The sequence below is a fragment of the Hyperolius riggenbachi genome, chromosome 7 (genome assembly GCF_040937935.1).
Source record: "Hyperolius riggenbachi isolate aHypRig1 chromosome 7, aHypRig1.pri, whole genome shotgun sequence".
NCBI classification, from domain to species: Eukaryota; Metazoa; Chordata; class Amphibia; order Anura; family Hyperoliidae; genus Hyperolius; species Hyperolius riggenbachi.
In genome coordinates, this window is record NC_090652.1 from 127,756,964 (window position 1) to 127,771,150 (window position 14,187).

At 42.1% G+C, this 14,187-nt stretch overlaps 1 protein-coding gene across 1 annotated transcript in view; it reads right to left on the minus strand.

The window, feature by feature from the left end:
- Window positions 1-14,187, minus strand: part of GTF3C1 (general transcription factor IIIC subunit 1) — a 136,795-nt gene that overhangs the window by 3,643 nt on the left and 118,965 nt on the right. Inside the window, exon 36 of the mRNA XM_068244636.1 lies at window positions 10,313-10,502. Within this exon, the coding sequence (XP_068100737.1) occupies window positions 10,313-10,502 (190 nt within the window). The remainder of the gene's footprint in view (window positions 1-10,312; window positions 10,503-14,187) is intronic.

Here is a 14,187-nt window from a genome sequence, read left to right on the forward strand (position 1 = left end):
ATCAGATATGTATATCTGACTTTAAAAATACAGGGACTGCTTTATTGAAGCAGCACAAGTAACTAATTTTGATTGGTTTATTTCATTTTTGTAGACTAAGCACAGCTATTACTGTATATATACTGTATATATACATTATTTTTAATGACTATTATCTGAGAAATAGAACATTTTATCATATTTTCTATTTTAATTACAGTTACAAATTCATCAGGAGTCGGAGTCGGTGCATTTTTTCCCGACTCCGACTCCAGGCACCCAAAATTGCCCGACTCCACGACTCCGACTCCACAGCCCTGTAATGTTCTTTTCTAACCAGTTCACCCTCCTGAGAGCTAGAACAATAATCCTCCCCTCTACTATCTACTATCATGCTGTGAACAACAGACCACTACCCTACCACTCACAACATGACCCTTAAACTTACCTCACTAAATGTACACGGCCTCAACTCACCAGTTAAAAGATTTTCGCTAAATAAAGAACTACAGAGGCTAAGGACAGATATCTTGCTACTGCAGGAAACGCATCTTTTGGACAAACACCAACACTATTGCAAGCTACCAGGTTACCACCAATTAATCTTTAACAACTTTCACAAAAAGAAAAGAGGCCTCCTTATAGCATTTAAACAAAACATCCCTGTTATAATCAACAACACGGTGAAAGATACACAAGGGAGGTACCTAATAGTAGCGTGTGAAATAAACTCCCAACAATTCACTATAGTCAATATATACGCTCCTAACACTAAACAATTGAGCTTTGTTAAAAGCATTATCCGGAAGGCGAAACTTATACAACAAGGCCACCTCATACTTGGAGGAGACTTTAACATATGTGTGGACAACAAACTGGACGCTACCCACCCCAAGAGACCCGCTTACCCTTCCTTAAAGTCAACTCTTCATAAGGAGCAGCTATTCGACATCTGGAGAGTATTAAACGCTAATGGAAAAGACTTCGCATTTTACTCTAATGTTCACAAAACATGGTCCAGGATTGACTATTTCCTTATCGAGAAACAGCTTCTTCATATGGCTCATTCAGCTGAAATCCAAAGCATAACATGGTCTGACCACGCACCAGTCTCTATTTCTTTGAATACAGGGGCTCCACACCCTGACAGACCAGCATGGAGACTTAACCCCACTCTGTTTTATTCCCCTGAAAACAAAACTCTGATAAATAAGGCTATACAAGAATTTTTTGACATTAATGACAACGGAGAGGTTGGAGTTGCTACCTTGTGGGCTTCCCATAAAGCAAACATAAGAGGGCTGTTAATAAAATTGGGGGCACAAAAAAAAACGCCACCAAAAGGAGGAAATCAACACTATTCTACAACGAATAGAATCCTTAGAAAAAATATCAAAAAAATCACAAACCACACTAACCCAAACATCCTTATTTCACCTAAGACATCAATTAAAAATGCTCCTACAAGGAGAATACGAACACATGATTAACAAATGCAAACTATCCTCTTACTCCCAGGGCAACAAAGCCAATAAAAAATTATCTAACCTCTTAAAACATAAATATGCCCAAACTAATATAAAAATGATCACCCACCCTTTCACAAAAAAACCCATCTTTGATCCCAAAGGAATTGTTGATGCGTTTAGCGACTTACAGTTCATTATATAATCTCAATTCGGATACTCATACACCACAACCAACATCTGATAAGATTGCTACCTTTCTAGACTCCATCTCACTACCCCAGATTTCCTCTAACGACCTCATGACACTAAATAAACCTATAACAACAGAGGAAGTGTATTCTAGCATCAGAAAAATGAAACCTAACAAAGCTCCAGGCCCTGATGGGTACAGCAATGATTATTACAAAACCTTTCAAGGCTTATTAACACCCAAATTACAAATACTATTTAACTCATTTCTACAATCTGGCCACATTCCTCCAGAATATTTAGTGGCGAAAATAGCTATTATTCCTAAACCTGGGAAGGACACAAGTAGCACATCCAACTACTGACCAATATCTCTCCTCAATGGTGACACAAAACTGTACGCAAAGATAATAGCCACTAGATTATTAGACATTCTACCAAAAATAATAGGCCTAGAACAAGTTGGCTTTACAAAAGGCAGACAGTCGGGAGACGGCACACGACGATTTCTTAATCTAACAAGATTCACTGAGCTGAACAAAGTGCCTTCTCTGTATCTTTCTTTAGATGCAGAGAAGGCATTTGACAGGGTTCATTGGGGGTTTCTAAAAGAAACGTTGGGGAGATTTGGTATAGTGGGTAATATACAACTAGGTATCATGGCCCTATACTCACAACCCTCCGCTTCAGTAGTCTCCAATGGCTTTAATTCCAAACCGTTCAAAATTACGAACGGCACCCGTCAGGGGTGCCCCTTATCCCCACTAATTTTCACTCTCATCATGGAAACTCTGGCCATAAAAATTAAATCCAATCCAAACATAAAAGGAATTCCTTGCCCAGATATGTCACATAAAATTGGACTGTTCGCCGATGATACAATACTATCTATCACTGACCCAATATCATCTCTCCCATAACTAATTAACGATCTTAATTCTTTCTCACAAGTATCGTATTACAAGATCAATCAATCCAAATCATTTATCCTAGGAGCAAACATACCACCACATATACAAAAACTTGTGAAAGATAACTATCCCTTCCCCTGGGCCAAAAACAGCATTCAATACTTAGGGATAAAACTAACTAATAAAGCGGCCAATCTCTATAAACTTAACTACCTAACACTCATAAACAGCATTAAAAAAGAACTACTGGACAGATCTTCCCATCAACTCTCCTGGCTTGGAAAGCTAGCAGCCTTTAAAATGTTCACCCTTCCCAAAATCACATATATCTTTAGAACCCTCAACATCCCAATACCCAATACATTCTTCTCGAACCTCCAGTCAACAGTCTCCTCCTACTTATGGAGTAGCAAAAAACATAGAATAAACATTAAAACTCTCCAAGTCCCAAAGAAATGGGGCGGCCTAGGAGTCCCCTGCTTTAAGTCTCTCTACTCCGCCTGCAATCTAGAAATATCCAAAGCCTGGTGGACGACCTCCAACAGACCTATATGGGCCACACTGGAAGCCCAGTTACTAAAAAATGACCCAAAATATTTTCTTATAGCCTGCTGTACCGATCACAAGATTTCTATACCCCCTTATCAAACAATACAAGCCACAGTGAAAGCCTGGAGACACCTACTTCAATTGCCCCCCATATACACTAAACACTCCCAAATCCCATTGCCCCTACAATCTATCCCCTCCATAATTAAAAATATAAACATCCAAAAATGGATTCGAGCTGGAATCAATACCTCACAGCAAATTGTCTCTGAGACAGGAATGCTTTCTTTTCAGCAAATTAAAGAAACATATAACATCCCAAATACTGAATTCCATACCTACCTACAACTACGTCATTACCTATTAGACAAAAAACACAATTTCCCAACTTGGCCTAAAACCCTGCTCAATTTATTTGAAAAAGGTCTCTTGGCAAAGAAAGGAATCTCCATATGTTATGAGAGCTTAACCTTAAATTTCCAGGCGAACTTGAACCAATACCTAAACAATTGGTCTCTACTACTAAACGAGACTCTGACAATGGAACATTGGCAAAAAGCCACAGAGCACTTATCAAAATACTCCAAGTGTACTTCACACGGTGAAACCTTACATAAAATTTTCCTAAGCTGGTACTATACGCCTGATAAAATCTCCAAATTTTGTTCAGAAGACAAAGGGGAATGTTGGAGAAAATGTGGGAACTCCGGATCCGTTCCATATTCTCTGGCAATGTCCAAAAAATACAACCCATCTGGGGGGAAATCTTCTCACTAATCTCCGACCAAATAGGTAAAGCTTGTCCCCCCACACCCAAACTAGCAATACTTAATATAGATCTCCAACAGATTCCACCGTGCCATAGACTCTATACAACACATCTTCTATGTGCAACAAGACAAGCAATTGTAGCAAATTGGCGTGATAGCGACACCCCATCAATTGGTCAAATAACTAATCAAGCATATTTAAACATAGACATGGAGCATAGACTTAGAAGCACGGTCAAATAAATCCCCGTACCACATACCTCATTATATAAAAAGAGGATCCCACAGTACTCACTGCAACTATTATAATCTATCTCTGGGGAGGACAACAACTTTAATTACTAGCTACTCCTTCCATTTTTCTTGACAATTGTACATCGGAGGCTCACGGCCAGGCATAATGCATAAGTTATATTATTGTAAACTGTAGTATGAAAAATTTCAATAAAAATTGAAGTTGGAAAAAAAAAATTATTTCCCCCGGAGCTCGGTTTTAATAACAGAACCCTGATAAAAAGCATAGCATGTGTAGAGTGATAACTAAAATACAAACGTGACATGTGACATGATGAGATAGCAGTTATTTGTGTGCTAGGCACATGTCTATCTCATCATGCCACATGTCACCTCGGGTATCTTTTAAAGCTGTCCAGAGAAGGAGCCTCTTGCACTGATTGTGGAAGTGAGTTCCATAGAGTAGGGACTGCAAATGAAAAAGCCTGAGCCTTGCAGTGCTGCAAACTTGCAGTTCAGAGTACATGGATACTACTTTGGGTGAGGTTAAATAAATTTACACCAGGTACCTGAGACTCAGAAATGAAACCAATGAGTTAGTCAATACTAGAACAGAGATAGATAAAAAGTGTGTAAGAAGGGGGGCGGAGCTAAGCATGGCCATGTAAGGACGTGAAGAAGAAGAGCTCCCGGGTGCATGTAACCTTTCCTTAGATAACCCCAGTTATCTCACTCTTTCTCTGCCCAGAATGGTATGGCAAGTCGTTCTCGTGGTAGAGCATCTCGGACCAAGTCTCGACGTGCAAAAGAGACACTAGATAAGTAATTCTCTCCTCCCGCCACCCGCAGCAAGGCATTCAAGATGGCTGACACTCCGGCCTCGGGCACCTCTCCTGTGAGCTCTCCTGGCTCCTCAGGGAAAGCACGAGCGATGGAAGAATTATGGGCTTACTTGAGAGATATTTCCACGAAAGCCGATATTTAGCAGCAGACAGAACAAATAGTCAACTTCACGAAGGAGGAAATTTCCACGCTGAGGGCAGACATAACAGCTGCGACACAAAGGGTGGGTAACCTAGAGGCGGACGTGGCACTACTTAAGGCCGAAGTCGCAGCTCTAAAAGAGAATAAGGAGAAGTCGGAGCTTCGGCAAAGCCAGATGCGCTCCGAGATGGAGCACTTACAAAACAGGAGCCGGAGGAATAATGTGCGGGTGCGTGGCCTCCCTGAAGCCACCAGGGCTGAAGACCTCCCAGATAATTTACAGGCCATTTTTAATGGTTTGCTTAATAGGCCAGAGGGTACACTGGTCAAGATGGACAGAGCCCACCGCGCGCTGCTCGCAAGGCCTAAAGGTGCAGAGCCCCCGCGAGATGTAATTTGCAGAATCCACGACTTCCCCCTTAAAGAGGCTATCATGACCGCTGCTAGGGAGGCGGGATCCTATGATTTTGATGGCGCCACTATCACTTTCTATCAAGACCTCGCCCCTTCTACCTTGGCACAAAGGCGGGCATTGAAACCCATCCTGCTGGCGCTACACCAGGCCTACACCATACGCCCCGGAGTATAAGTGGGGCTTTCCGTTCCAATTGTACGCAACACTGGGCTCCAAATCCGCCACTCTTAAGCATCCGAGGGACCTATCTGATATTTTCAACACCATAGGTATTACAGCAGTAGCAGTCCCGGAATGGGATCCGGACTCAGTGGAGTTTGCGCGCCCTCAGCGTGAACGAAGGCCGAGAAGTTCCGCCTCCAGGGATGTCTGAGAGAAGTATCCTGCTTTCTTAATTTACCTGAGATGACAATTCATTGCCACAAAGATGACTTTTATGGGTGTCCCTTCGCCCCCACCCCCTTACTTAACTGCTGCTTTGGCCCCCTCCCCCCCCCCCTCCCTGATCCTTACGAGTCTACAGATACTGTGACCCAGACATTTGAAAAAGCTTGATTCCGATTGACTGGTGGGCCTCTTACATAGCCTGCCATTTGGACACTTCTCTCTTTTGCTCAGCTGGCTACGAGGGGTCCTCTGGCATTTTTCCTGTGCAAAGTAGTCTAAAGTGCTCCACGAGTTTAGACTTAACTGCCTTAATGTGATGAGGTTTTCACCTCCGCATGACAACTATATGATTATTTTTAACTAACCGCTCTCACTTGAGACTTGAAGGAGAGGGAATAATGTATAATGATGGGGATGGGGAGAAGCGGGGCGGTTGGGCGGGAGGGACCTATGCCATAAGTCTATTTGTCCTGATATGCTTATACTTGCCTGTTATATTATAATGTTTTTCCGCCAACGGGTGAGAGTATAGAGTAGCTCATTGTTATGACCCAATAGTTGTGGGTAGAAAAAGAGTCGGGAGCTCTAAGGGGTCACGGTTACATGTTTTGGTTCTTTCTCCTCTCCCTTACGGGCTAGTGCGTACATTTTTTCCTCCTCTCTTCAAGTTTGAATGAGAGCACTGGCCTAACTGGAGTGGTGTACTCTGGGAGATCTCTTCCTCGAGAGTCACACCAATGGAGGCATGTTTCCTACCTTCTTTTATTTTTCTCTGTACTTTCTTTCTTTACCTATTTTCTCTTTTTCTAAACTGTGCTATCTTTCCTTTTCTTTTTCCCTCTTCCTTTTACCCCTTGTTGGGTAAGATACTTATATGATGTGTCTAGGGTTTTAGTGGTAACCTGGGCCCATCCCAGTTTAGTTATTTTTTTTTTTTCACCTCCAAACTACACTATGGCTTGTAGGTTGGGATGGAATTTGGGGAAACGATCCCTCTGGGCCCCGAGTTCTTCCCCTTATCACTATTTACATGAGCTATAGTCTGGTTTGTAGCATAAAGATTAAAGCGGAATATAACCCTGCATTTCAACTTTGCTCTAAAATATTATTTACAGCATATTCTATGCAAAAAGCATTTTTTTATTTACTAGACCAGCATTGGAAGGGTTAAACACAGAGGTTTAAAGTTCCGTGGAGAGATATGCAGAAGTTCAGATAGATACATTCTATTTAGTTGTATCTATTGATAAATGTTACACACTCTTTGGCTGTCCTCCAAGCTCCTTCTCAGTGAGAGAGAGTGAGTCACATTCAACACTTAGATACATTTATGTAAACAAAATGTATCTATTTCAGCTTCGGATGCGTCTGCAGAAATCTCCAGGAACTTTAAGGGCTCTTTCACATCAGAGCTTGCGTTGGCTAACGCTCAAAGCATACGTTTTGTTGTATGCGTTTTAATGCGTTTTGATATGCGTTGCACTGCAGTGAGTGTGCGTTTTTAATCCATTTTCAATGCATTACAGCACATAGAAAAACGCAGGTCATTTTTTTTTCTTTTAGTTTTCAACTTTCTACATTGTTCCTCTGTTGCATTCTGGGACTGATTGCCTGCGTTAATGGATTAAAAACGCGCATAGTGTGGGTTTTACATTGACTAACATTGTAACGCATAAAGCTAGCGTCAGCCGAAAAACTGCGCCTGGGTGCAGTGTAACGCAACGCACAAAAAGGCTGCGTTATATGTGAAAGCTAAAATGAAAGTCTATGGACTTTCATTTCACCTTGGGTAACGCAAACTTTACCCTTTGCGTTAAAACGCAGAAAATCTGCCCTAATGTGAAAGAGCCCTAAAGCCCTGTGTAACCCTTCCAATGCTGGTCTAGTAAAAAAAAAAATGCTGGTTGCATATAATATACTGTAAATAATGTTTTAGAGCAAATTTGAAATGCAGGGTTATATTCCGCTTTAAGCTCTTTTACTGTAGCCTACTATTATTTTTATTTCAATAAGTGTGAAATACAATCTTCCATGATCTCGGTCATGGGTTTAAAGTTGCCAATGGTGTGCACTGGGAGCCCACTTTTTTCCCCTATAACTAGTTTCCTTTGAAAATACGGACGTTCCTTCACGGCACTGCTTGGCCGTGTATACCGCATTCCTATGGCCTTTTTCTTTTCTGTTGCTTTATGGAATGTTTGTAATGTATAATGCAAGACACTGTGACTAGCTTTACCTGTCTGTTACTTGTAAAAAACCTCTTAAAAATAAAGAATCTTTAAAAATAAATAAATAAATTAGCTTTTTGTAGACCCCAAAAAGTTGGTTGTCACCAGAATAGATCCTCAAATATGGCCTTTTGTGCCATGTATGTAAAACAAGAGGCAGTTGAACTTCAGTGGAATGTAGCCCACAGCTCTCCTGAAACCTAAATAGTAATCGCTTTTATATGGCTGTGCAAACAATCTGGATAGCAAGAAAGTGCTGAAAAGTCTCATTTTTTCTTGAGAGTTGAATAAAACAAAGCTTACATTACACTGATCTGTCTGCTGTGAACAATGAAGAGTCAAACTTTAAGGGCTCGTTTCCACTTGTGCGGTGGGAATCGGCGCGGAAAAAATTTGCATGCAAATGCGAATTTTGCATGCGGTTGTATGCGAATTTTCATGCGAATTCGCAGAAGATTTCACATAGATGACTATGTATGCGAATATAAGTATGGCAGTGCCTGTGTGCTTTTCCATTGTTTCTATGCGAAATTGTATGCGAATTCACATGAAAATTTTCATGAAAATTTGCATACCAAAACCGCATGCTAATTTCCTATTAAATACATTGTATGTGAATCGCATAGCGCTATGCGAATTCTGATAGCTCTGCCGTGCAGATTTCTTCAGAAAAACGCTCAGAAATCCTGACAAGTGGAAACAGTCCCATCCACTTGTATTGCCTATGCGAATCTGCATGCAGGAAATGCATGCAGATTCGCTCTAGTGGAAATGGGCCCTTAAGGATACCCGAACTGACACATGACATGATCTGATAGACATGTGTATGTACAGTGCCTAGCACACAAATAACTATGCTGTGTTCCTTTTTTTCTTTCTCTGTCTGAAATAGAATAGAGAAAATATGAGACACTATATACAACAGGATTTATACTTACCTGGGGCTTCCTCCAGTCAACCCCCTGTCGTCTGCCTCTTCACTGTCCTCTGGGTCTCTTCCGCTGTGCCGCCGTTAGCTACAGTACAGTCCTGGACTGAACCAGTGGGGGCCTACTGCTCATGCACAGTTCCAGCTGCGCAACACCCCATCGCATTCTTGTGGGTGGGAGCACTCTGCGCATGCGCAGCTCGTTAGGACTGTAACTGAGCTTGCGCAGAATGCTCCCAGCTACGGAAGCATGATCGGGGTGTGGGCGCAGGCAGGACCACGCATACACAGTGGCCCTTAACCAGGCTGGATAGACGACTCCAAAGAGGCAGAATGGAGGGGACCTGACTACAGGGGGCGGGAGAAAGCCCCAGGTAAGTATAAATCATTGTGCTATGATTGGTTTACTTTAAGTCTTTGCTAAATCCCGGTGGATCTGCTATACTTTCAGGGAGATCAAAGTTTTGATAGACAAGCCCACTTCCTTCCACAACTGCACTGCAGTTTCTGTATTCACACCAGACAGAGGATAATATCACAAGGTATGTGAGCCCACAGTTCCACTACAGGAAGAGAACAAGTATAGGGCTCAAGCAGGAGTGATTCTAAAGCCCCATACACACGCTCAACAGGGGTCTTTTATGCAGCACAATTATCAAACAACTTTTGTTGTGAAACAAGTTGAACAACCAAGTTGCTTGATATTATTCAAAGAACTGATAAGTGTGAACAATAGCAAGCAACTTTTTTGTTGTTGTTCAACTTGTTTCACAACATAAGTTGTTTGATAATTGTGCTGCATAAAAGGCCGCTGTTGAGTGTGTGTATGGGGCTTTATGCTGGGAATACTCAGCTCGATTCTGAGCCATTTCGATGGCTCGATAGATAATTTCCGACATGTCCGAGCTCCGGCCCGATCGTTTTGCCACTCGATTCCGCATTGAAGACAATGCAAAAAGATTAGAAAAACAGGTGGAAGATAAGAGAATTGCCTGGGAATAGAGTGGGCAATCGATCGAGCGGCAAAATCGAGCCGTGTATGCCCAGCATTAGACAATGACCATGGATAGATAAGCCTGTTGCTAGTACAGCCTCTCTGTATTTTGATTTTACAAGTAACAGTTTTGGGGGTCAGTTTACAGTTAACATCTCTGGTTTAAATGACAAAAAATGTAAGCGTTTTTAGCATGATGATCAACACTGTTCTTCTGTTAATGGAATTCTATATAAATCATTGTGTGCAGAGTCCAGTAAATAATTCCCATTTACCTGTAATAATTCAAAGATGACAACTGGCTGCAAAACACCACTATAATGACGCAATAAATTCTTCTCTGTAATCCCTGGCTTGGTCATTATTTGATACAGAATAGCTTCCAGCATCCCTTTGCATACAGGTTTATTTAAACTGCCATCCACAATCCTCCATGGTCTTCCAAGAAAGTAGGTATCCGGCTCCCTTAGATAAAAGAGAAGGAAATAGTTGTACACTCCTGAAAATAACATTTTACAAAAGACCTACGATTCACAAAGCTTTTTCTCCTCATCCATGTTACATTTTTAAGCTTCCACAGAGCAAAAATATAATATAATTAACGTAAGAAAGGTAATCTTGAAATGAAGTTAATCAGAAACAACTTACCGTACTTTGAGTGATTATTTTGCTTGTAAATGTGCTTAAAGGTAATTTTTATTAATTAAGTGATACATAAGTCATTTATGAGAAGTTTTGTGAATTGAGCTCCCAAACTCCCAATTATTTGCTAAAATATACCATATATACTTGCATATAAGCCGACCCCCCAACTTTTACCTAAAAAACCAGGGAAAAATGATTGACCCCCATATAAGTCGGGGGTAGGAAATGCTGGATTGGTGCAGGCCGCGTGATCCCTCCAGTGTGTCCCAGTATAGCTAGTATAGTGCCCAGTATGGGTAGGTAGTGCCCCATTATAGCTAGTAAAGTGCCCAGTATAGCCAGTAAAGTGCCCAGTATAGCTAGTATAGTGACCCAGTATTGGTAGGTAGAGCCCCAGTAGAGCTAGTAAAGTGCCCAGTATAGCTAGTAATGTGCCCAGTATAGCTAGTAATGTGCCCCGTATAGCCAGTAAAGTGGCCAGTATAGCCAGTATAGTGCCCAGTATAGCGATCCCCCCCGCCCGCTCCCTCCCTCCGCGGCCGCCGCTGCTATTACCTGTTCAGCCGGCGGCCACTTCCTCTAATCCGGGTGCCCCTCTCGCTCTGCTCTCCATCATGCGTATACGTGTATCACAGCAGCGCGCCCGGCGCTGCTGCTGTGACGAGGCAGGAGAGAGCGGTTCCCCTGGTAACGGCGATGGCAGGCGGGGGGGGGGGGGGGGGGTGCCGCGGACCACCACCCACCACCCATGACTAGCATACAAGCCGACCCCCCAACTTTTGTTTGTACCTTAAAATACAAATGGAGGCTAGATTTCTAGCATACATACAGTGGCTTGCAAAAGTATTCGGCCCCCTTGAAGTTTTCCACATTTTGTCACATTATTGCCACAACCATGAATCAATTTTATTGGAATTCCACGTGAAAGACCAATACAAAGTGGTGTACACGTGAGAAGTGGAACGAAAATCATACAGGATTCCAATTTTTTTTTTACAAATAAATAACTGCGAAGTGGGGTGTGCATAATTATTCAGCCCCCCTGAGTCAATACTTTATAGAACCACATTTTGCTGCAATTACAGCTGCCAGTCTTTTAGGGTATGTCTCTACCAGCTTTGCACATCTAGAGACTAAAATCCTTGCCCATTCTTATTGGCAAAACAGCTCCAGCTTAGTCAGATTAGATGGACAGCGTTTGTGAACAGCAGTTTTCAGTTCTTGCCACAGATTTTCAATTGGATTTAGATCTGGACTTTGACTGGGCCATTTTAACACATGGACATGTTTTGTTTTAAACCATTCCATTGTTTTATGTTTAGGGTCGTTGTCCTGCTGGAAGGTGAACCTCCACCCCAGTCTCAAGTCTTTTGCAGACTCCAAGAGGTTTTCTTCCAAGATTGCCCTGTATTTGGCTCCATCCATCTTCCCATGAACTCTGACCAGCTTCCCTGTCCCTGCTGAAGAGAAGCACCCCCAGATGCTGCCACCACCATATTTGACAGTGGGGATGGTATGTTCAGAGTGATGTGCAGTGATAGTTTTCAGCCACACATAGCATTTTGCATTTTGGCCAAAAAGTTCCGTTTTGGTTTCATCTGACCAGAGCCTCTTCTTCCACATGTTTGTAGTGTCCCCCACATGGCTTGTGGCAATCTGCAAATGGGACTTCTTATGCTTTTCTGTTAACAATGGCTTTCGTCTTGCCACTCTTCCATAAAGGGCAACTTTGTGCAGTGTATGACTAATAGTTGTCCTATGGACAGATTCCCCCACCTGAGCTGTAGATCTCTGCAGTTCGTCCAGAGTCACCATGGGCCTTTTGACTGCATTTCTGATCAGCACTCTCCTTGTTCAGCCTGTGAGTTTAGGTGGACGGCCTTGTCTTGGTAGGTTTACAGTTGTGCCATACTCCTTCCATTTCTGAATGATCATGTGAACAGTGCTCCGTGGGATGTTCAAGGCTTTGGAAATCTTTTTGTAGCCTAAGCCTGCTTTAAATTTTTCAATAACCTTATCCCTGACCTCTCTGGGGTGTTCTTTGGACATCATAGTGTTTTGCTCCCAATATTCTCTTAGACAACCTCTGAGGTCATCACAGAGCAGCTGTATTTGTACTGACATTAGATTACACACAGGTGCACTCTATTTAGTCATTAGCACTCATCAGGCAATGTCTATGGGCAACTGACTGCACTCAGACCAAAGGGGGCTGAATAATTATGCACACCCCACTTTGCAGTTATTGATTTGTAAAAAATGTTTGGAATCATGTACGATTTTCATTCCACTTCTCATGTGTATACCACTTTGTATCGGTCTTTCATGTGGAATTCCAATAAAATTGATTCATGTTTGTGGCAGTAATGTGACAAAATGTGGAAAACTTCAAGGGGGCCGAATACTTTTGCAAGCCACTGTATGTGATACTCGAAAGATAAAAGGTATTGGAAAAGGGGTGAGGTTCCCACATAGTTATTAGCTGTTTAAAGAAAGTGTAAAGCAGAATAAAAAACAAACAAAACAAAATAAACACCAGATACTTACCTAAGGACAGGGAAGGTTCCGGGTTCTATAGAGCCTTTGCATTCTCCTCACGGTCCCCGTTAGCAGTTTCCGACCGATCGGTTGTAGACTGCTCTCTTCCGCTTTGGCTTGGCTTCGGAAGTCTTTGGAAGCACTCGGGCTCCCGAAGACAGGCGGCTCTGCACTGCGTACGCGCAAGTGCTCTCACTTGCGTGTGCGCAATACAGAGCAGTCTGTCTTTGAGAGGACTCCGGCTCCCAAAGACTTCAGAAGTCTCCCTTGGCAGGAGATTTGAACGGAAAAGCCTGCGGGGGAACGAGGGGACCGTGAGGAGAATGGGAAGGCTCTATAGGACCCTCTACATAGGTAAGTATCTGTTTTCTGTTTTTAATTCTGCTTCAGATTTACTTTAAGTTTGTTAATTGGTATTGCGCACTTGCACACTATAAATAGTGGAAGCATTTCACATTGTAATTCTCAATTGCTTGGCTCAGCTAAATGACACAGTCTGAGGCACTATTTACACTTGATGTGTTGCGCTAAGTTGCATTGCATCCCATTTGGTAAATGGGATGCAACGCAGCACAACACAACGCATTAATGTAAATAGGGCTTGTATGTTCCACAGCTACAATCTTGAACTATAGTTGTTTTTTAATATGTTCCTGGCACTCAGTTATTATTCTGCCACGCAAGAGTTATATGATCTACAATTACCAGTAACAGTTGGCCTATAGTTGTCAAACTAAATTTGGTCTATAAGTGGTCATACTAAAGAAAACGTTATTTGCATACCTGAAATTTTTAACCTTTACTGTGAGAAAAAAAGCCTAGTTTTATATAAGCTTTGATTCATAAATACATGTTTCTCTCATTATATTACTTTACTTCAGGTAACATTTAATGCATGGAATGTGTACTCTTTAGAGTACAGACTGGCCAGAACGCCCCAATTCCTACATGAGTAATTATACAGGGT